The 19,050-nt window shown below is 64.8% G+C and overlaps 1 protein-coding gene across 2 annotated transcripts; it reads left to right on the top strand.

The window, feature by feature from the left end:
• The first annotated feature begins 4,860 nt into the window (after window positions 1-4,860).
• Window positions 4,861-14,751, top strand: NINJ1 (ninjurin 1). Of its 2 annotated transcripts, XM_049638195.1 has the most exons (4): window positions 4,861-5,028; window positions 12,335-12,560; window positions 13,100-13,262; window positions 14,279-14,751. In XM_049638195.1, the coding sequence occupies exons 1-3, from the start codon at window positions 4,954-4,956 to the stop codon at window positions 13,252-13,254; spliced, it is 456 nt and encodes a 151-aa protein (XP_049494152.1). In that variant the 5' UTR covers window positions 4,861-4,953; the 3' UTR covers window positions 13,255-13,262; window positions 14,279-14,751. The 2 variants fall into 2 exon arrangements, with proteins under 2 accessions (XP_049494152.1, XP_049494162.1); XM_049638205.1 differs by lacking the exon at window positions 14,279-14,751 and having other exon boundaries at window positions 12,335-12,562; window positions 13,100-13,188.
• The last annotated feature ends 4,299 nt before the right edge of the window (window positions 14,752-19,050 follow it).

Here is a 19,050-nt window from a genome sequence, read left to right as displayed (position 1 = left end):
GGGACACAGGCTTCTTCTGTCTTTTTTTTTTTTTTAACGTTTATTTATTTTTGAGACAGAGAGAGACAGAGCGTGAACGGGGGAGGGTCAGAGAGATAGAGGGAGACACAGAATCTGAAACAGGCTCCTGGCTCTGAGCTTTCAGCACAGAGCCGGATGCGGGGCTTGAAGCCACGAACCGCGAGATCATGACCTGAGTCGAAGTCGGACGCTTAACCGACTGAGCCACCCAGGCTCCCCATGGCTTCTTCTGTCTTTAGCTCTGCTGTGTAAGACTCCCAGGCCCAAGTTCTCCTCGTGGGCCAGTGTGGCTGCTGGAACTCTGGCCATTACAACTGTATTCCACCCAGCAGGAAAGAGGAAGTAAAAAGTAAAGGAAGTAATACATAAAATTAAAAAAATAAAAAATAAAACCCCTCTGTTTAAGGTCTCTTCCCTGATGTTGCACGTCCCCTTCCACTGCTAGAATGTAGCCACACAGGCACACCTAGCAGCAGGAGAGGCTGGGAAACACAGCTTCTATTCTGGGAGGCCACTTGCTAAGCTAAAAATCAGGAGTCTGTGACAGAGACAGAAGGGAAGAACTGCCGGTGGGGGTGACCGCTGACCCTGCCCCCTTTGCCCTGGCTGCTGAGGACAAAGGCTTTGCTGGGTAAAGATGCCTGGAGATGACAAGTGAGTCAGCCCCACCCTGCTCTGGGAGAACCCAGTGCACAAATGGGCAGGACAGACGGGTGGGTCAGGGCCTCAGGAAGAAGCCACTTGTCACTGCTCTCTCTCCATGGTACCGGGCGGGTCCCTCCAGGCCAGCCAGCCTGCCACCCACTTGCTCTGTAAATGGCTACAAGGCATTCCAAAACACTGGCGGCCACAACTCAGTGTCTCCCTCACGGTGGGCGCTCACTTTGTTTTGGGGCTTGGGGCCCTCTAGGGCTAGCTGCGCCATACTGGGTGGTCTTGGGCGTGTCACGTCTGGCTGGGGGACTGTGGGAGGTGGTGCACACACCTGCGTGGGCGTCCCGCTCGCACCACCTGGCCCGTTGCCATCCTTGACCCAGGCATGCCTGTGCCACCTTGGCAAGCTCCTCTGCTCCTGTCTTTCAAGTGGGGAAGAAGGGGCACCTGGGGGGCTCGGCCCGTTGAGCATCTGAATCTTGATTTCCGGTCAGGTCGTGATCTCGCAGTTCATGGGACGGAGCCGCGCGGGGAGCCTGCTTGGGATCCTCTCTCCCTCTCTTTCTGTGCCCCTCCCCCACCCATGCAAGCACACGCACGCGTGCACTCTCGCTCAGAAATAAATAAACGTTGAAGGAAAATCTTTTTAAAAAGTTACAAATAAATAAAGTGTGGCGGTGGCACAGCACCTCCTCATAGGCCTGACCTCCTTTCCCTGTCCTTCTGGAAATGGAAGGTCAGCCCTGCTCCACCCCCTGGCCCCGTGCACCCATCTGGTGGGAGCCGTGGTCCCCGAAAGTACCTGACAGAGCACAGAGCCCGGCCCACCCGCCGCCAGGTAATGGTGCCCCAGGGGGGCCAGTGGGCATGGGCCACCAGCTCCCAAGGCGTGTCTGTCACCCCCGGGGCTCTGCCTGGCGCTGGGCGTGTGCGGGCGGGCCGGGCCCTGCTGGAGGCGGGAGAGGCGGGGCCTCCCGGGAGGACCGAGCGCCAGCCTGCCTTGCGGGGCTGGGGGGGCCTGGGCAGGTCATGCCACCTCTCCCCCCACCGTTCCTGCCCTCCGTATGTGGAAACACCACCGACAGGGATCCACGCCTCTCAGAGAGGGAGACCGGCCAGGAGCCCGCGGCCTTCTAAGGCTCCGGTCCACAAAATACGTTTTGTCTGGAGGTGCATCCTCCCAGGCCCGAGGCGACGGGTCGAGCCCTCCCCGCCGTAATGCAGGGGCACAGGTGATGCTCCTCCCTGGCTCCAGGGCGGGTGCGGTGGCTGGGGTGCAGGCCTCTCGGCGGGGAGGCCTGTGTCCTTCCTGGCCAGGAGGGGTGTTGCTCAGGCGTCCGCTCTCTGCCCGCCTGGGGCATGAAGCTGCCACCAGGGCTGCCCCGCTCCTGTGCTCAGCTCTCAGCTCCGGGGGGCCTGGTCCAGGTGACAGGGGCCCACGGGGGCTCCAGGGCCCTCCCACACTGGGCACTGGCCTTGGGTGTTCTATGGGCTGGGGTGCTTCACCTTCAGCGCCCCCATTTGTCAGACGGGAAGTGTTTCCCTAGTCACACAGCTCGGTGGGGCCAGGTTAACTGAGTGTGCGGGTGTATCTACACGTGTGCTGCTTGTACGGGCAGCCTCTCCGCCACGTCTCTGCGCCTCTCTGCGGGAGCACGGCCAGGGAGCACGGCCAGCCCGGGACACTCCCCATGATCCTCTGCCCACGGACCCTCTCTTCAGTTCAGCATCCGGTCTCTGCAGGAGAATCTGAAAGCAGGTAGTGAGGACACACAGCAAGATGGCCCGGCCCCTTTGGGTCCGTGCTGGGAGCAGTCAGGGAAGCAGACACTTCATAGGCAAATGAGGATGACACAGCCGTCCAGGAAGTCCCTCTCGAGGACACACAATGGGGTGGGGGGCGGGCCTGGAGGGTGAGACCCTGCTGTGAGGGCTGTGACCTTGACCCCCGGAAGGTGAACTGCTGAATCGTTACACCAGGACCTTTTCCGACATCCTCCTTCTGGACCAAGGGAATGGTGAACCTCAGCTCTGAGCAGCCATGGGGCCCACAGGAGAGACAAGCTCAGGATGGGGGACCAGGGCCCCCGGAGCCTTCCCATCCGCAGCCCCCACACGGCCCACCAAGACAAGACCCTCTCACCTGCGGAAGGGGCCGAGGCTCTTCTCCCCACCGCCCAGCCTCCCCTGCACCCTCAGGACCCTCCCTCCTGGCCCCTCCAGGAGCCAGCGTGGCGCCTGGGGTGGGAGTTTATGCCATTCTGTGTGAAAGGTGCTAACATTTAAAATTCTGCATTTTCGGCCACTTGTCAACAGTCAGGTGTGGGCTCTGTGAGAACAACTGTGTGTTGCTGTACGGGGCCCCGTGCCCAGGCCTGCCCAGACCCCGGGGGGCACTGCAGAGTCCCCGCTCAGGGCGGCCCAAAGAAGGACTGAGGCACGGACCACCTGCCCTGGCTTCAGTTCCCTCAGCCTTGAACTGGGCCAACGGCAGCTCCTTCACAGACCTGGGTATGGGGTAAGTGGGTAGGACCGACACCCCCTGGGATGGCTGCCCCCCAACCTGGGCAGTGCGACCCCCTGCCGGCCCTGCTACTCCCCCACACACGGGAGAAGAGAAAGGTCAACAGGAGGCCCAGACCAGGGTTTAGTGGAAGATCCCTTTTTCTGATAAATCCCCTGGGTGACTTGCATTTTCCATGCCTTTGGTTTCACTTATAAAACTCCTCTGCCAGCAGGGATGAGGCGTGGGGTGGGGGAGGGGAGGTCTCAGCCTGGAGTGTGGTGAGGATCCTGGTCAAACCAGGAACTGGGTTCCCACACCCACGGTGCCCTCCTGCTGGCCACGCAGACCTGCTGGGGGGGCATCCAGTCGACCGCTTAGACGGCCTGCAAAGGCCCCAGAAGTTCTGAGCTCCTCCTTCTTGGCCTCCCCCCCCCCCCCCTTCCTCAGTTTCCCCCCCCCCCCCCCCATCAGGCCAGCGGGGGAGAGCCTACCTCCCGAGGCTGTAAGAAAAGCCACGTACCTGGCCCCACGCAGGGCTGCTGGGGGCTGGTTCCTGCCTGTCCCACAAACCTTGCCCCCCCCCCCCCACCACCTTGTCGCAGCTCTGTGTCTAGAACAGGACCGGGCATACAGTAGGCGTTCCATGACGACCTGATGAATGAACAAGCCTCCAACTCCAGCTAATTCACCCACTTAACTCGCTGCTTCCTGACCTGGGGCACTGCTACTTACCTCCTTCCGCGGGGGGGGGGGGGGGGGGGGGGGGAGAATCAGCCCACAGGGCCTAAGAAGACCATTCCCGCATCACGGATGGGGAAGCCGAGACAGAGAGGTCCAGTCACCTGCCCCAGCCCACACAGCTATGGTGGTTCAGGGTTATAGAGTCCGGCAGCCTAAAGGGACCTCAGCCAGGGGCGCGGGGAGGGTCAAGGGGGCCAGTGGCCCTGCTCACGGACACTAGGGTGCTTTGGCGGAGACGTCGGCAGACCACCGCGGAAGAAGTGGGAGTGGTAAAAGCGGCTGGGCCTGGCAGCAGGCTCAGGGTCAGGACTCGAGGACACAGTGGCCCCGGGAGGTAACGCCCGGCCCCTCCGGGTCCCCGCGCACCCGCCTGGCTTCCGACGCCTGGGAGCGGCCCGCGTCTTGCCGGGCGCCCTGGGAAACAGCGGCCGACTGAGCCAAGGCCTGGGGGAGCCAACGCGCTCTGGCCGCCCGCAGCGGCCCGCCCTGGCACGGGGCGCCACCCCAGACCAGAGGACCTGTCTCCCGCCTGGGAACACGGAGGCTGCGCCAACAGGGCGGGGGCTGCACCAAGCGGCCCTCTGCTGCCCCCCCCGCCCCCCCCCCCCACCTCCTGAGCGTGCGGGTCGGCCCCGGGGGCGTGGGGCGCCCGAGAACCCCCACTCCCTGGCAGCGGCGCGCTCGCCTTCCTGGCGCGCCCAGCAGTTTGCGAAGTGGCCCGGGGAAGGATGGTTCTTGGCTTCATTTCGTGGATTAAAAGTGTCCAAGACGTGGGCAGAGCCGGACGTGGCCCGCCCCCGCCCGCGCGGCGAGAGGGAGGGTCCTCGGGGTCCCGCGGGCCCGCCCCGGCTGGGCGGAGGGGCGGAGTCCTGAGGCGGAGTCTGGGGGCGGATGGGGCGGAGGGGCGGAGCCCGGGGGCGGAGTCCGGGGCGGGCCGGGGGCGGGCCGAGGGCGGGAGCGCAGCGGGGTCCCCGGGGCCCAGGCGCGGGCCGCGCTCAGGCCCCGAGCGAGGCGGCTCTGGCTGCCGCATCATGGAATCGGGCACCGAGGAGTTCGAGCTCAACGGCGACCTGCGCCCGGGCTCGCCCGGCTCCCCGGACGCCCCGGTAAGCCCCGCCCCGCCCGCGCCGCTGTGCGATCTTGGCCGGCGCCCGCCCTCTCTGGGCCCCGCGCCCGCTGCTCCCCGGGCACCGGGGGTCGCCGGCCGGCTGCGCGCCCGCTTCCGCACTGCGGGGTGCCGGGGTCTCTGCTCCCCGTGCGTCCCCCCCCCCCCCGCCGTCGGGTCCGACGTGCGGTCCGGGGGCTAGGGCCACGCCGCCGGGGTCGCCGGGCGGGCCGGCAGGTGCGTACGCCGAGCCGCGCGGCGGGGTGGCCTGGGCGCCACCTTCCCCCGCCTCCCGTGCCGGCCTCTAACTTCGGCCCCCGCATCCCCTCCCGCTCGTGCTAGCCCGGACGCGCAGGATCCCAGCCTCCGGGCCCGGGGCCAGCAGCGGGCAGACGGTTACGTCACCCGCTGTGTTTGCCGCCACCGCACTATCCGGTGCGTGCCCCGATGGGGAACTTGAGGCCGCTGTGGCTCCGCTCCTGTCTCCGCCGCGGCCTCTGCAAAACATGCACTCCTGGCCTCGGACGGCCGTGGGCATGGGACAGGCGCTCGCAGGGGTCCCGACTTCCACTTTACAAGTGGTGGCTCCCCCGCTGCCCCTGGGTCCTGTGGGGGGCGGGGGGTGGGGCTGTCCGTGCCCTGTTCCCTGGGCCCAGAGCTTCTCCAGCACCTCTGTTTGTGATGCAGTCCTGGGCATGACTCTCTGGTGACTTGTTGACTTTGAACATTCTTTCACTTTCTGACCCCCTGGCGATGGGGGCAGGGATGGCCGTCTCCCAGCCATGTGAACCCGGCTGGGGCAGCGCGGCTCAGCTGTGGGGAATAGGCCGGGTTGGGGGTGGGGGAGGACATTGGGGTGAGTGAGACCCCGATGGCAGGGCAGGCCCCCTGTGTGCTGGTGACCCCACTAATCCTCTCCATTCTCTGCATCCTTGTCTGTTCTTGACAGAGGCTTTCTGGGGCCCAGCCTCTGTGCTGACCCTTCAGGAAAGCCTGAAGGCCCTAGGGTGGCACAGGATGTTTGTCCCTGGGTTGGTGGTGAGGAAACTGAGGACCGAGAAGGTCCTTGAGTGGCCTGCCCTGGCATGGAAGCACTTCAGAGCTGTGGGTGTGCATACTCGGGGAGGCTGCCTCACCTCTCAGGGCCTCCTGTGCACCGTCTGGAAAGGGAGAAATAATCCGACCCCCCCCCACACCCCAGTTGGAAAGGAGGGATCCTGCTCACCTCCCAACCTGTGGCTGCGCCTTCCAGTCCAGCCTCTCTCTGCTCCCCTCAGCTTTGGCAGGCAGGGTCCTGTGAATCCCAGGCCCAGGGAGGTCAGGTGGGAGATGCCTCCCCCATCATCACTGAGCCGCTACGTCAGTGCTGAGACGAGCCCAGGCGGAGAAACCAAGGCCAGAGCCTGGAGCCCTGCTGTGTGGGTGGGGGACAGGGGGGTCAGGAGGGCTCCTGCACAGGGGGCTGCTGGCGCTGCGTGCTGCAGGACCCGACTGTGGTGCGGCATGGCCGTCTGCCGTGTGGGAGAGGACATCCCAAGCAGAGAGAACAGCAAGGGAAAGGCCCAAGCAAGTCTGGGGAGAACGTGTGTGACAGGAGGTCAGGCCCTTCCATGGCCCCCGAGAGCCAGTGTGGGTGTGGGTGTGGGTGTGGGGGTCTCCTGGAAGGATCTCACCGTGCCTGCGGCCCAGACCCACGTAGCGCCACTCCCCAGCCTCTGCCTCGCCCTCCCACCTTCAGGACCCGCCTTGTTGTGTTTGCGGGACGTTACTCTGTCTCGGTTTCCCCTCTGTGATGTTGGATGGTAGCAATGTCTTTCGTCAGAGGTCGTGGTGAGGACCACATGGGCTTGTGTGTGTGCTGGGCACAGTGTCCACGTTCCTGCCCGCTGCTGGTGATGACTCCAGGGAGGCACCTTTCCCCGTGGCGGGACCCCTGTGGACAGGCACAGCCTTTCCTTCACAGCACCTGCTCAAATCTGAGCCTCCGGCACCTGTGTGAGGAGGTCTCACTGGCGAGAGGGGCGACCCCTGGGGTCTTTGGATGCGCGAGTGGAACAGGAGCCCTGGATGGCAGAGCGGGTGGGCTAGGTTGGTCCCGTGTCCCCAGCACAGCCCTGGCGGCGGGGAGTGCTGACTGGGAGGCCCAGGCCGAAAGCCCCTGTCAGCCTCAGGACGCCCGCTGGGGGCTGGAGTGTCCTCTAGTGAGAAGTGGGGCAGGGTCACTCACTTCCCAGGGGGGCCGGGCTCAGGGAAGAGCCCTCCGTGCAACCGCTGAGCGGATGGACCCCGCAGGTGCTCCTCACCCCGTGCCTGTGCCCCCACGGCCCTCACGGAGGCCAGGCTGCCCGGGGCCCCTGCCGAAGAGAGCTGGTGTCTCTCTCACCTGCGGCTGGTGGCAGGACGAGTAGCAAACCTGAATGTTGTGTGAAAATGGCCCTTGGCCGTGTCATGCCCGGGGTGGGTCTTGGCTTGGGGGCAGCTGCATTGGACCTTGTGGTGGCCATTGGGGCCACAGCCAGCGGAGGACACAGCAGGGGGGGAGCAGGGGGGTGGGGTGTGGCTCCGGGGGCTGCATCTGGGCTCTCTCCCTCACTTCTGCTTTCCCGGAAAGATCCTGAGGCTGGCAGGGTCTTGGCCAAGTTCTAAAAGGCCTCGGGGTCACTGCCGGCCAGTGCTGAGCCCACAGGAAGCAGGTCTGCCCAGCCCATGGCCCAGCTGCTGTGGGAAACCCCCCCCCCCCCGCACCGAGACTTCCCGTGGGGACACTGACAGGGACACTGACGTGGAGCGAGACACCTCTCAGTGCTGGCCTTGTGGCCTCCGTGCCAGGCATGAGCGATGGCACATGGCCAGATGGGTGGGTCAGATGAGGGACACCCCAGGTCTTGCCAGACCCACCTTTGTTCTCAGGTCCCTCCCCAGAGGGAAGGACTCCAGAGCCCCGTTCCCACCGGCACCTACTGTGCCCAAGCAGAGGAGCTGTGGTGGGCCAGGCCCCTGGGTCCTGCTCAGGGCACACGGCCATTTCCTGGGCTTGTCCTTTCTCTTGTTGTTCGGATCTATTGGTCCAAATCCGTGCAGCTCATTTAGGAGGCCGTCTGCCCTGGCTGGCTGGGCTCCAACAGACCAAAGGGCCTCTGCACCCCTCATTCAGTCTGATCGCCCATTTTGCAGATGAGGAAACTGAGGCACAGACCCCTGGTGTGGGATTCAGGGGTCTTGGGGAGAGGTGCCAGCGGGAGTCCTACCCTAGCTCCTCACAGAGCAGCCGATGGACGCCATGGATTTGGTGGGGGCCTTGGTCTCTTCCGAAAACAGGAAGGTGGGTTCTGGGCAGGGGCTCCCGTTCCACACTTCCACGCAGCAGTCAGGGCGGGCAGGATGGGCGGCGGTCAGCAACCCAGTCCCCTGGCTCCTCCCAGGCCTGGCCTCAACTCCCCGGGGAGCTGGAGGCCGGGGCGGGCACTCCGTCTCGTCTCCTCTACCCGAGCCTGGGCTGGACTGGAGTGTATCCGTGAAGCTACGGCCGAAGCAGGCACTTGGGCGCTGCAGATCTGGGCTCACATCCGTCCCAGTTCCCTCCCTGTCCGGGCTGAGGACAGCACTGTGGCCCTGGGCTAGCTGCGAACGCCCCCAGGCCCTCTGTCCACAGAAGGCGGGCCTCCCTCCTGGGCCCTGGCTCCCAACCCGCAAGGCTCCTTCCTGGATTTTAGGGGGAGAACTCCAGAGCTCACCTGCCGCTTCGCCCGGCTCCCGATACGACCGTTGAGGTTTGGGGGAAGTCCTCCTGGCCCTGGGGACACATTAACCAGGGTGTTTGTTCCCTGCGCTACTCAGGTCACGGGCAGAGGTCTGTGTGGGAGGTTCCCAGCGTGGCTCCCGGCAGCCAGGCTGGCAGTTCAGACCAAGGGCTCCGGCGGCCTTCCCACCCTGCCCCGCTAGACTGTGCCCGGGACAGCGGGCTCTCTGGGGCAGACAGGCCAGGTTGGAGGGTTGATGCTCCCTGTCCACTAGAGGGGGGCTTCCCAGAGTGCGGCCCGGGGCACACAGATGGGGAGACTGAGGCCAGCTGCAGGGAGCACGTTGTCGAGGCCACACAGCCAGGCTGTGGTGAGCGGGGCTTGACTGGCCTCCTGGCTGGCGCCCCTTATCCCTGCACGGGTTGAACAGGAAGCAGATGGCCGCGTGGGCAGGAAGTGCCCTGCACCAGGAGGGGCGTGCTTGCCACTCGGGGCTCTGAGGCAGTGGCCAGATCCACCAGAACCTTAGGATGCCTGCTCCTGGCCCCGTCAGACACACGGAGACTGAGGCCCAGAGGGGGTTGCACACACGGAGGCTGAGGCCCAGAGGGGGTTGCACACACGGAGACTGAGGCCCAGAGGGTGCTGGCTGTCCTAAGGTCACACCACTGGAGCCGTGGGGGTGGGGGTTGCGGAACAGTGGCCGAGTGAGTGCACAGCTCCACCTCGCCGGCCCTGATCCCAGCCCCCTCTGCAGGCCCGAGGGGAACACGGGTCAAAGCGCAGCCCTCCCTTGGTCTCTGCTTTGGATAAAGTGCTTCCTGTGCTAGCCTCAGTTTCCCCACAGTGAGTGTGAGGACGGGCCAGGGGCACCCAGGACAGGGGAGAGTGGGGACACAGGGTCCCCATGCTGGGGGCACTGACGTGTCATTCTGTGTTTGAGTGTGCGTGTGGCTGTAAAGGACTCGAACGGTTGTGGAAGGCTCAGAATAAAAGGGAATTCTTCCTCCAGCCCAGAGGCCAGCACAGTCAGCCTGGCTGTGCATGTGTGCGTGTGCCTGTTTATAGGTTAATATGTGCATGTGCCCACATGCGTGTGCACCGAGCATGTGTGCGTATTTGCTCACGTGTGTCTGCTTGTGCGTGTTTATACGTGCATGCGTGTTTACGTGTTTATATACGTGTACACATACACGTGCTGATGGGTGTGTGCTCTTGGGCGTATATGTACCTGGCCACCCTGCCCCCAGCAGGTGGGAGCCCCTCCAAAGGTCTGCGCCCGGCTCTTTTCTCCAGGACTGGAGACCAGGACAGCACTGTGGTGGCCTTGAGGGAAGGTGCTTTGGCACTTGTGGTTTGTGACAGGAGCACGTTCCCGCCACAGGCGAGGGACGCCCGCCCCTCGCAGCAGCGCACACGTGATGAGGCGTGGCCAGCCCAGCCGCCCGCTGTGGGCACACAGGCCCTTAGGCAGCGGGCTGGGGCGTGTGCGGCCTGGGGGTGGCCCCCCCACAGCTGTGGGCACAGCTGGAGGCTCGCGTGAAGAGGCCAAGCCGGGACCCCGGTGGGGCTGCTGTGTGTGGAGCGCCGCAGTCAGCAGTGCAGGGTGGAGGCGGGGCTGGGTGGAGGGCCCAGTGCTTGGATCTGGAATTTTAAACCTAGTGCCTCTGCTACTCAGCCTCCGGGCTGAATGAAGGCGGGGCTGCCCGACTGCCGCTGTTCCACACGCCCATTCTCCCTTCCTCCTGGTACACTATTCTAGATGAGATTAAGTTTAGTAAGTAAGACACAGGGCAAAAACGACCCCTGCCCCGCCCCCGCCCCCGCCCCTGCCCCACCCCCACCCCCGTAGTTCAGCATTTTGCAGGGTGAAGTTTCCAGCCGCAGAAGGTACAGGGGGCAGAGAATGCTGCTTTTGCCCCTCCCCTGCAGCCTGCCTCCAGCCTGCATCTTTCATGACTTCGGAAACGCGATCTCCCCTGTGCCCCAGGAGGCGCGGTGCAGGGCCTGGTGGCTCAGGGCCGAGGGGTGCGGGTGCGTCCTGGGGGGCTGGGGAGGGGCCAGCCGGGGGCAGCTGTGCCCAGGAGAGAGGGGCTTCCTGGAGGTGGTGACCCCTGGGCGGGGCACGGAGGGCTCCAGGAGTGGCCTGAGGCCCAGCGATGTTCTCGGGCAGGGGCACCTCCTGGACAGAAGGCGTCACAAGCCTCATCACAGAGCATGGTAATGAATGAAAGGGCAAGAGGAGGCTTCTGGGGGCCGCCAGGGTGTCCTGGGTGTGCACTTAACTCCTGAGGCTCCAAGTTGTCTACGTTAATTGTGTACGGCTTTTTGTATGGCAATCACACCTCGATAAAGTGGTTTAAAATTGTTTTTAAAAATAAAAATTGGGGCGCCTGGGTGGCGCAGTCGGTTAAGCGTCCGACTTCAGCCAGGTCACGATCTCGCGGTCCGTGAGTTCGAGCCCCGCGTCAGGCTCTGGGCTGATGGCTCGGAGCCTGGAGCCTGTTTCCGATTCTGTGTCTCCCTCTCTCTCTGCCCCTCCCCCGTTCATGCTCTGTCTCTCTCTGTCCCAAAAATAAATAAAAAATGTTGAAAAAAAAATTAAAAAAAAAATAAAAATTAGGGGGGCGTCTGGGTGGTTCAGTCAGTTAAGCGTCCAACTTGGGCTCAGGTCATGATCTCATGGTTCCTGAGTTCGAGCCCTGTGTTGGGTTCTGTGCCGACAGCTCGGAGCCTGGAGCCCGCTTCAGATTCTGTGTCTCCCTCTCTCTCTGCCCCTCCCCTGCTCGTGCTCTGTCTCTGTCTCTTTCTCTTTCTCTCTCGAAAACAAACATTAAAAAAATTAAAAATAATGATAATAAAAATGCGGGGCGCCTGGGTGGCTCAGTTGGTTGGGCACCTGACGCTTTGCTTTCAGCTCGGGTCATGATCTCACGGTTCAGAATTCTAGCCGCAGGTCGGAATCTTCGCTGACAGTACAGAGCCTGCTTGGGATTCTGTCTCTCCCTCTCTTTCTGCCTCTCCCCCACTCATGTTCGCCCCCCTCCCGCTCTGTCTCTCCCAAAATAAATAAACTTAAAAAAAATACAATAAAAGTAAATACATAAAAATTAAAAGAGCAGCTCAGTTTGACTCTACCCCGCTTTGGTAGGTGGCTGGGGGAGCGAGCAGGGTTCTGGTGCCTACACTTCACTTCCTGCCCTGGCCCCCCCCCCCCCCCCGGCCCCGCCGGGCCGGAGGAGGGCAGGCGGGGGCCCCCGGTGGGGTTGTGCCAGGCAGGGGGCCAGAGGCTCCACCCGGGGCCAGACCAGCACATGTGCCGAGGCTGCAGCTTGGTCTCCTAGAGGACTTGATTCGGGAAGGGGGGGGGTTGTCTTACAGGGGCTGCACAGCCCTGTCCGGACTCTGATCTGTCAAGGAGCCCTTCCCTCTGGGGCCCTGGGCCTCACCTGCAGGCCCCACGGAGCCCCACCCCCTGCCCAGTGGGGGGGAGGGCACAGGCGGTGGGGGGCAGCACAGGCCGGGTGGGGGGGGGGGGGGCACAGGCTGACCAACCCCTCCCCGCAGCCATCCCGCTGGGGCAGGAACCGGCCCATTAACGTGAACCATTACGCCAACAAGAAGAGCGCGGCGGAGAGCATGCTGGACATCGCGCTGCTGATGGCCAACGCGTCCCAGCTGAAGGCCGTCATCGAGCAGGGCCCCGGCTTCGCCTTCTTCGTGCCCCTGGTGGTCCTCATCTCCATCTCCCTCGTGCTGCAGATCGGCGTGGGCGTGCTGCTCATCTTCCTCGGTGTGAGCCTGGGCTGGGGCCCCGGCGGGGGAGGGCCCCGGGGCAGCCCCCACTCAGCCATGCGGTCAGGAGGTGGCCCCCCGTCTCTGTCCCTCCACCCACCCGAGCGAGGCTGCGGGAGAACGTGGTCTACGGGGACTAGCTGGTGGTCCTTCCCCCGGGGGGAGGGTCAGGGCTCACCTCCACGGCTGGCTGTGTGACCTCGGGCAGGTACCTGACCCCCGCGGGCCTCGGTTGCCTCATCCATGAAGTGGGGGTAAGGGCAGGGCTTTGGGCCCACGTGACAGTCACTAGGCCACTGCCCGCAGTGCTCAGAAAGGCGCCTGCCTGGGTGCGTTCAGCGCCAGCGCGTTGTGCCCTCAAATCCACACCTGGGCCTCGGGCCGTCTCTTCTGCTCCCAGACGGACACCTCTGAGCTTCCGTTCTTGGAGAAGGGGCTGCGGGGCTGAGGCCGCAGGCCTGGAAAGCGGTCCGAGCGTGGCGGCAGGCCCCAGGTGCCGCAGGCCCCGGTGCAGCGTCGGCTCCCTTCCGCCCACAGTCAGGTACGACCTCAACAACCCCGCGAAGCATGCCAAGCTGGACTTCCTCAACAACCTGGCCACCGGCCTAGTCTTCATCATTGTCGTGGTCAACATCTTCATCACTGCCTTTGGCGTCCAGAAGCCCGTGATGGACGCAGCACCCCGGCAGTAGGGGTTCAGGTGAGCCAGGGAGGGACCCGCCTGCTGCCGTCCACCTGCCGGCCCCCGGGCGGGTCCGTCTCCGCCGCGAGGCCGCCCGGGCACCCGCTGACCCACGAGCGGACCCTCGTGACCCGCGTCGGTCCTGTGGGGCGCCGCCGGCCGTGTGCACGGTCCCCGGGCTCATCCCCTGTCCTTGCTCGGAGGCGAGCACCCACCCAGGGTTGCCCTACCCAGGAGCAGGAGCTGCCGTGGGCGGGGGACCCTGGTTCCATGCTCAGCAAAGAAGCCCCTGCACTCTTCGGGGCCTGAGGGGCTGCCTCAAGGGCGAATGCGGGTCAGCAGGCCCAGCGTGTGTCATGTGTGCTGCACAGGGGGCCCTGGCCGGGGCCGCACACCACAGGTACGTGCGGCCTCGGGCCCAGCGGTTGCTCGTCAGGCCCGCCCCAGAGAAGGGGTGGGCACTGCTGACAGACAGCCACCAGTCCGGCACCGCGGCCGAGTGGACAGCGGGCTGCCTGGACACTGCCTGTGTGTCGGGCGCATGAAAGAAAACTTCCAGGGGGGCCAGCCGGAGGTTGAGGTGGGACCCGGGAGCAGGGCCCACACGTGTCCATTTCCCACTGGCCAGCCATGGGAGTCCCAGCTCACTGCCTGCCTGCTGGCCCTGCTTTGTTGTTAAGTCCATCTCCCCCAGAATCCTCTGGATGCCAGCCTGCTCTCTTGCTCATGGCGTGATGACCAGGCCGTTTATTAATCGTAATTAAACACGGTCCTGGCCCTCCCTGAGCATCAGCCCAGAGAGGGTCACACGGGTCTGCTCTCTGAGGCCCCCCTTTAAGCCCTGACAGTGACCCAGGAGGGGAAACTGAGGCTTGCCCAAGGCAGAATTGGGCCCTTCTGGCTCTGGAGTTGTAGTGGCTCCAAAGCTCGTGGGCTGCATGCCAGACACGCTGCCAACAGGGGATGAACAGAATGGAGCTAGAGGCCCCTCCAGACAGGGTGGCCCTCACACCCCTCCTCTCCCTGCTCGGCAGATGCCCCCAGATCGCACCTGGCCACAGCCACCCAGGTCCCAGGAGCCGCTTCACCCTTGAGGCCCATGTCCCTGTGAGAGGCCCTTCCCGAAACTGGAAGAGCCCGGGCGGGCCTGCTAGACCGCGTCCTGGGACAAGCCGCCAGTGGTTAGGCCCCTGCAGGCCAGCGCAGGGCCCCCGGAGTCGGGCCCAGGAGGCCGAACTGGGGAAGGGCCGTGGCTGGCGTGGACACACAGCGGCCCAAGGATGGGGATGAGAGGCCCGGTCGGTGTTGGCCTCAGGACGTTTCCAGAGGGACAAGGAGACCCCCACCCTCTGTCAGCGCAACAAGCATCTGGCCTCGAGCCCCCCATGCTGATGACCTGTGGCGTCTGTGCTTCCTGACCCGGGACTCTGGACCTCAAGCGCCCTGGGCCACGGGCCCTGCCCATGCCTTCCACCAGCAGTGACGGGGCAGAGCCCCCACTTTTATAAGCACCAGTGACCAATAAAGCTAATGCACCTCCTCCCCTGTTTTGGGCCCTGCAGTCGTGTCTGTGCGCTGGGCTCTTGTCTACGCTGCAGACCTGCCCGTGTGCTATGTTCTCATCTACACCGCCCACGGGTCTGTGTGCTGTGTTCTCGTCTACACTGCTGCCAGGCATCCCACAGACTTTTCACAGCACAGCAGACCCTGCATACACACTCCCCTGCTCAGGCCTGGGCCTCCAGGTGCTCCCTCAGGCCCGCGGGGGCGGGGGCATGTGTAGGACCACTGGCTTGGGGGGCTGTGTCAGTGCCGCAGGAGGGACACTGGTCCCTCGTCCACTTTGGTGGCTTTGGGGTCAGAAGCCAAGACCTGGACCCTCTGAAGAGGTTGGAAGGACAGTGTGCAGGATGACCTTGGGTTGGAGGGACAGCCAGGTGTCACCATATGCCCTCAGGGCACTGGGCCCGTGACCCCCTGGCCTCATGGAAAGTTCCAGTGCTCTCGGATTTCCTGAAGCCTCTCTGCACCTACAACCTGGCTCACTGCGGGGTGCCCAGTGCTGCTGGCCAATCAGGCCGAGGGGGCTGAGGGAAGGGGGTCTGGTGCTGGGCGGGCCGCGACCCACAGAGACCCCCGAAGCGCCAGTGTTGGCTCCAGGGCATCTGTCCTGAGGGTCCCCATGCTGGCTGGAGTCCCCTCTTCTCTCGGTCCACCCCTGCGAACTCCAGGGCCTGAGCCCTCGCGCTCTGCCCCCTCGTCCCCTTTCCCAACCCACACCGGCACCCCTTCATGTCCTTGGTGTGACAGGACCCTCACCTGGTCCTCCAGGTGGGAAACTTTCCAGCCCCAGGTCCCTCCCTAAAAATATTCAGGTGACTGTGGTCAGCTCGCACAAAGTGATCGATAAACAGAAGTGCTGGTGGGTAAGGTGGTCCAGTCCTGGACTTTACTCAGGAAAAAGCATGAGGAAGTGAATGACTCGAGGTCGAGAAGGGCTGGTGGCCTCGGAGCTGGGGCCCTGGGGAAGCCCTCTGCTCCCGTGAGCATGTCTGTGTCCTGATCCACGTGTGAGACAAAATCCATGAAGAAGCATGAGGGGCAGGTGGGCAGAGGGTGGACATGTGTTCGCAGAGGAGCTGATGGGGCCCCGCCGGGCAGGGGCAGGCAGCCCTGGGGTCTGGTGGTGCCGAGGTCACAAACTTGGGAATGGCCCTGCGGTGGGGGGCGGGGGGGCGGGGAGGGGGGGGGGCGGGTAGCTAGCTCACTTCTCCTGCTACCGGGAGCCCGGCTCACCTGCGCTGACTGACGCGGCTTTTGCCGGAAGCAGCAGGAGGTCAGGCTCACGTCTGTGACCTGTCTACACAACCTGGCCCTCCTGCCAGCCCACCCGGTGCACCCCCTCTGTCTCCCTTGCCCCTCTCCCCCGGCCATCTCCAGTGTCCCGGGATGTTCCCCTGGCCCAGTCCTGCCCTGCACAACGCCCCTGGGGTTGCCCAGAGTGGCCTGCGGCCTGCGGTGTGGACTAGCCGGTAGTCACGTGGGGTGACACCATGCACGTGGCCAGCAGATGGCCTAGCCCCTCCCTGGGCCAGGACAGGAAGTCCGTCAGTGCACCACCAGAGGGGTGAACCCCAGATGACTGGACTGAGCCCCAGTCACCGAGCCGGGCTGGCCTCCGAAGGTGCTGGGGCACTGGGGACAGCAAGGGGTGGTGGGTGGGTCTGTGTGCCCTGGTCCCCCCAGCACCCCGTCCCCGGCACCCCACACCTCCCCACCTGCCGGCTCCCAGGCTCGAGCCTCGACGGCCCCTCTGGCCCCCCGGCCCTCACTCCAGATGCGCTCCCATCTCAGGCCTCGGCATGTGGCCGCTCTCCAGGGTGGGGCTCACGTCCTGCAGGTCCTCCTGACCCTCTCCGCCAGTCACTGTCACAGAGGCTGCTCGGCTCTACTCCAACTTGGGCGCCACAGGCTGGCATCGCCATCCATAGTGTCCCCACGGGCCCGCGTCTGAGCCCTGCCCACCCCGGCTGGGCCTGCCTCAAGTCCAGGGCGGCCCCCAGAGAGGGAGGGTCCTAAGGCCAGTCACCCTGAGGATCCGAGAGAGAGGCTTTAACTGGGGGAGGAGAGGGCCCCCCGTGTACGCCTTCCCTTCTGCTTGTTTCTGGGCCACGGGTCTGGCCTGGCTCTCCCAGCAGGTGCCACCACCTGTGGCCTGTGTCCTTGGCACCATGTCTGGCATACAGTTCGTGCCCAGTGAATGTCTGCTGCAGACCTCCTCCCTCACTGGTGCTGGTGAGCCAGGCGGGTCCAGTCACGAGTGAGTGAGGGGGCGGGGGTGGGGAGGAGATGAGCTTGTGGAGACCGAGGGCAGCCTTGGAGAGACACTGGGGAAGGTGGGGGGCGGGGGGGCCCGGGGGGGGGGGGGGGCACGGCCCATGGTGCAGGAGCGCGGGGCCGCGGGGGCCAGAGCAGCGTGTGCTCAGCCTGAGAGAGAGGTGATGGGTGGATGGACGAGGATGACAGGTTGGCAGGTGGTCGACAGAGGCTAGACGACAGGTGACAGATGGGTCATCCCTGGGCAGCGTCCCCTCGCGAGGAGGTAGCTCTGCCAGGCCCGCCCCTCCACCTCTCCCAGGAACATGTGTCCTCTGGGTCCGGTCACTCTGTTTTGATGGTTTTTCTCTTTCTCTCGAGCGTTTACTTAAGGAGACCCGTGTGGGGGCCGAGGAAGCTGCCCCGACCTGATCCCACCCAGACCCTCAGCGGGGAGACGGGGCTCCGGCCTCCCCTTCCGGGCGGCACAGGATTCAGGGTCCCGGCCGCCACCTGGCTACCGCCGAGGGACCCTCCCCCGTCCTTGTGACAGCGGGTTGTGGGGCCCAGCCGGCCGGAGGCTGATCCGGGGGCCTGGTGGGGCCCGGGGTCGAGCCGAGGTCTGGGAGGACACGGGGTCAGCAGGACCCCTCAGCCCATCGCAGAACGCTGGCCCGGGCGGACTGGAAGTAACGCTCTGATCCCACAGCGTCAGCGCCTTCGCCCGGACACCTGCAGGGTCAACACCGCCCTCTCCCCGAGGGAGCGCTGGGTTGTGCAAGATGCAGCCGCGTTTCCGGCTCCGCAAACACCAGCCTGTGCCCTCGCCTGGCCCGTAACCACATCCGCCTGAGGCAGGGGGATCCGGGGCCAAACTCCCTCCACCAGGAGACCTCCTTCTTCACTAGCGCCCTGCGTCACACTGTCCTTTCACCCCCTCACACTGGTCTCACGCGTCTCCAGCAGCCTCCATCACACGCCCTTTCACCACGACTCCCTTACACCCCCCCCCCGCCCCGCCCCCCCCCCCCCCCCCCCCCCCCCCCCCCCCCCCCCCCCCCCCCCCGCCTCAACATACCTCAACACTCTCCAGGCACCTCCTCACATGCTCCTCACACCTCATTTCACTCTCCTCGGCTATCCTCATACTCCTGTCGCTTCTCAAATCCTGGGAACGATCCTCTGCCCCCGGGCAGCCTGTCCCAGCCCCTGCACTCTTCTTGAGGTGGGAGCGGCACTCCAGTACGACCGACCGTGGCTGGGTCAGGACCTACTCTGGTCGCTGAAGTATCTGGAAGGGCTTCCTAGATGAGGCAACGTCTCACGTCTTCAGGTTAAACCCAAGGGGGTTCTGGAAAGAGCGTTCCAGCTGTGGGCACAGCACGTGGAAGGTGTGACGCACGGGTCGTGAGCGGTTCCGCTTGTAGATGTGTGGGGGTGGGCATACAGGGGCAAACAGCGAGGGCTCAGAGTGGCCAGGGCAGGGGGAGCGGAGGAATGCGTGACGTGTGGGGCCTTCTGTGCCCCGATGGACTTCATCCATTCCGGGTCGCTGGCTCTGACCGCCCAGGGGGTAGGCAGGGCAGGGGCCTGGTGGGGGGAGGTGCTGAACCTCAGCATTGATGCCCCACTGTTCCCCCAAGCCTCAGCCTAGGAGGGGAGGCCTTTCAGGGTTTGACCAGTGGGGCAGGCAGTTGGGCCAGCGCAGACCTCAGCCATCGGCATGGAGTCCAGTCACAGAAGAGGGCCTGTCGAGGCTGGTAGCCAGGGAGGGGTCCAGACAGCCCGGGCTGAGGGGCAAGGCCTTGGCGGGTCACGGACAGGAGGAGAAAGTCAGCAGTCAGGAGAAGCCTGCTTGGCCAGGGCTGGGGGACGGGCGCCCTGGACCACCACGGCTCACCACGGGTCCGGAGGCCTGTGACGGGTACCGGCCGCCCCCTGCTCAGGGGAAGGAACCCTACCACAGGGCCCTCGGGGGTGGCGGCCTCAC

This window comes from Panthera uncia, chromosome D4, assembly GCF_023721935.1.
Source record: "Panthera uncia isolate 11264 chromosome D4, Puncia_PCG_1.0, whole genome shotgun sequence".
In the NCBI taxonomy this organism is placed as follows: Eukaryota; Metazoa; Chordata; class Mammalia; order Carnivora; family Felidae; genus Panthera; species Panthera uncia.
Note: the sequence above shows the minus strand (reverse complement) of the source record. Positions and strands in the feature narration are given on the sequence as shown.

Bases quoted from the DNA above. Each gene is read 5' to 3' on its own strand.
- NINJ1 (XM_049638195.1), top strand. From the start codon at position 4,954: ATGGAATCGGGCACCGAGGAGTTCGAGCTCAACGGCGACCTGCGCCCG. The intron at 5,029-12,334 runs GTAAGCCCCGCC...CCCTCCCCGCAG, and splicing joins CCGGCTCCCCGGACGCCCCG to CCATCCCGCTGGGGCAGGAA. The intron at 12,561-13,099 runs GTGTGAGCCTGG...TTCCGCCCACAG, and splicing joins CGTGCTGCTCATCTTCCTCG to TCAGGTACGACCTCAACAAC.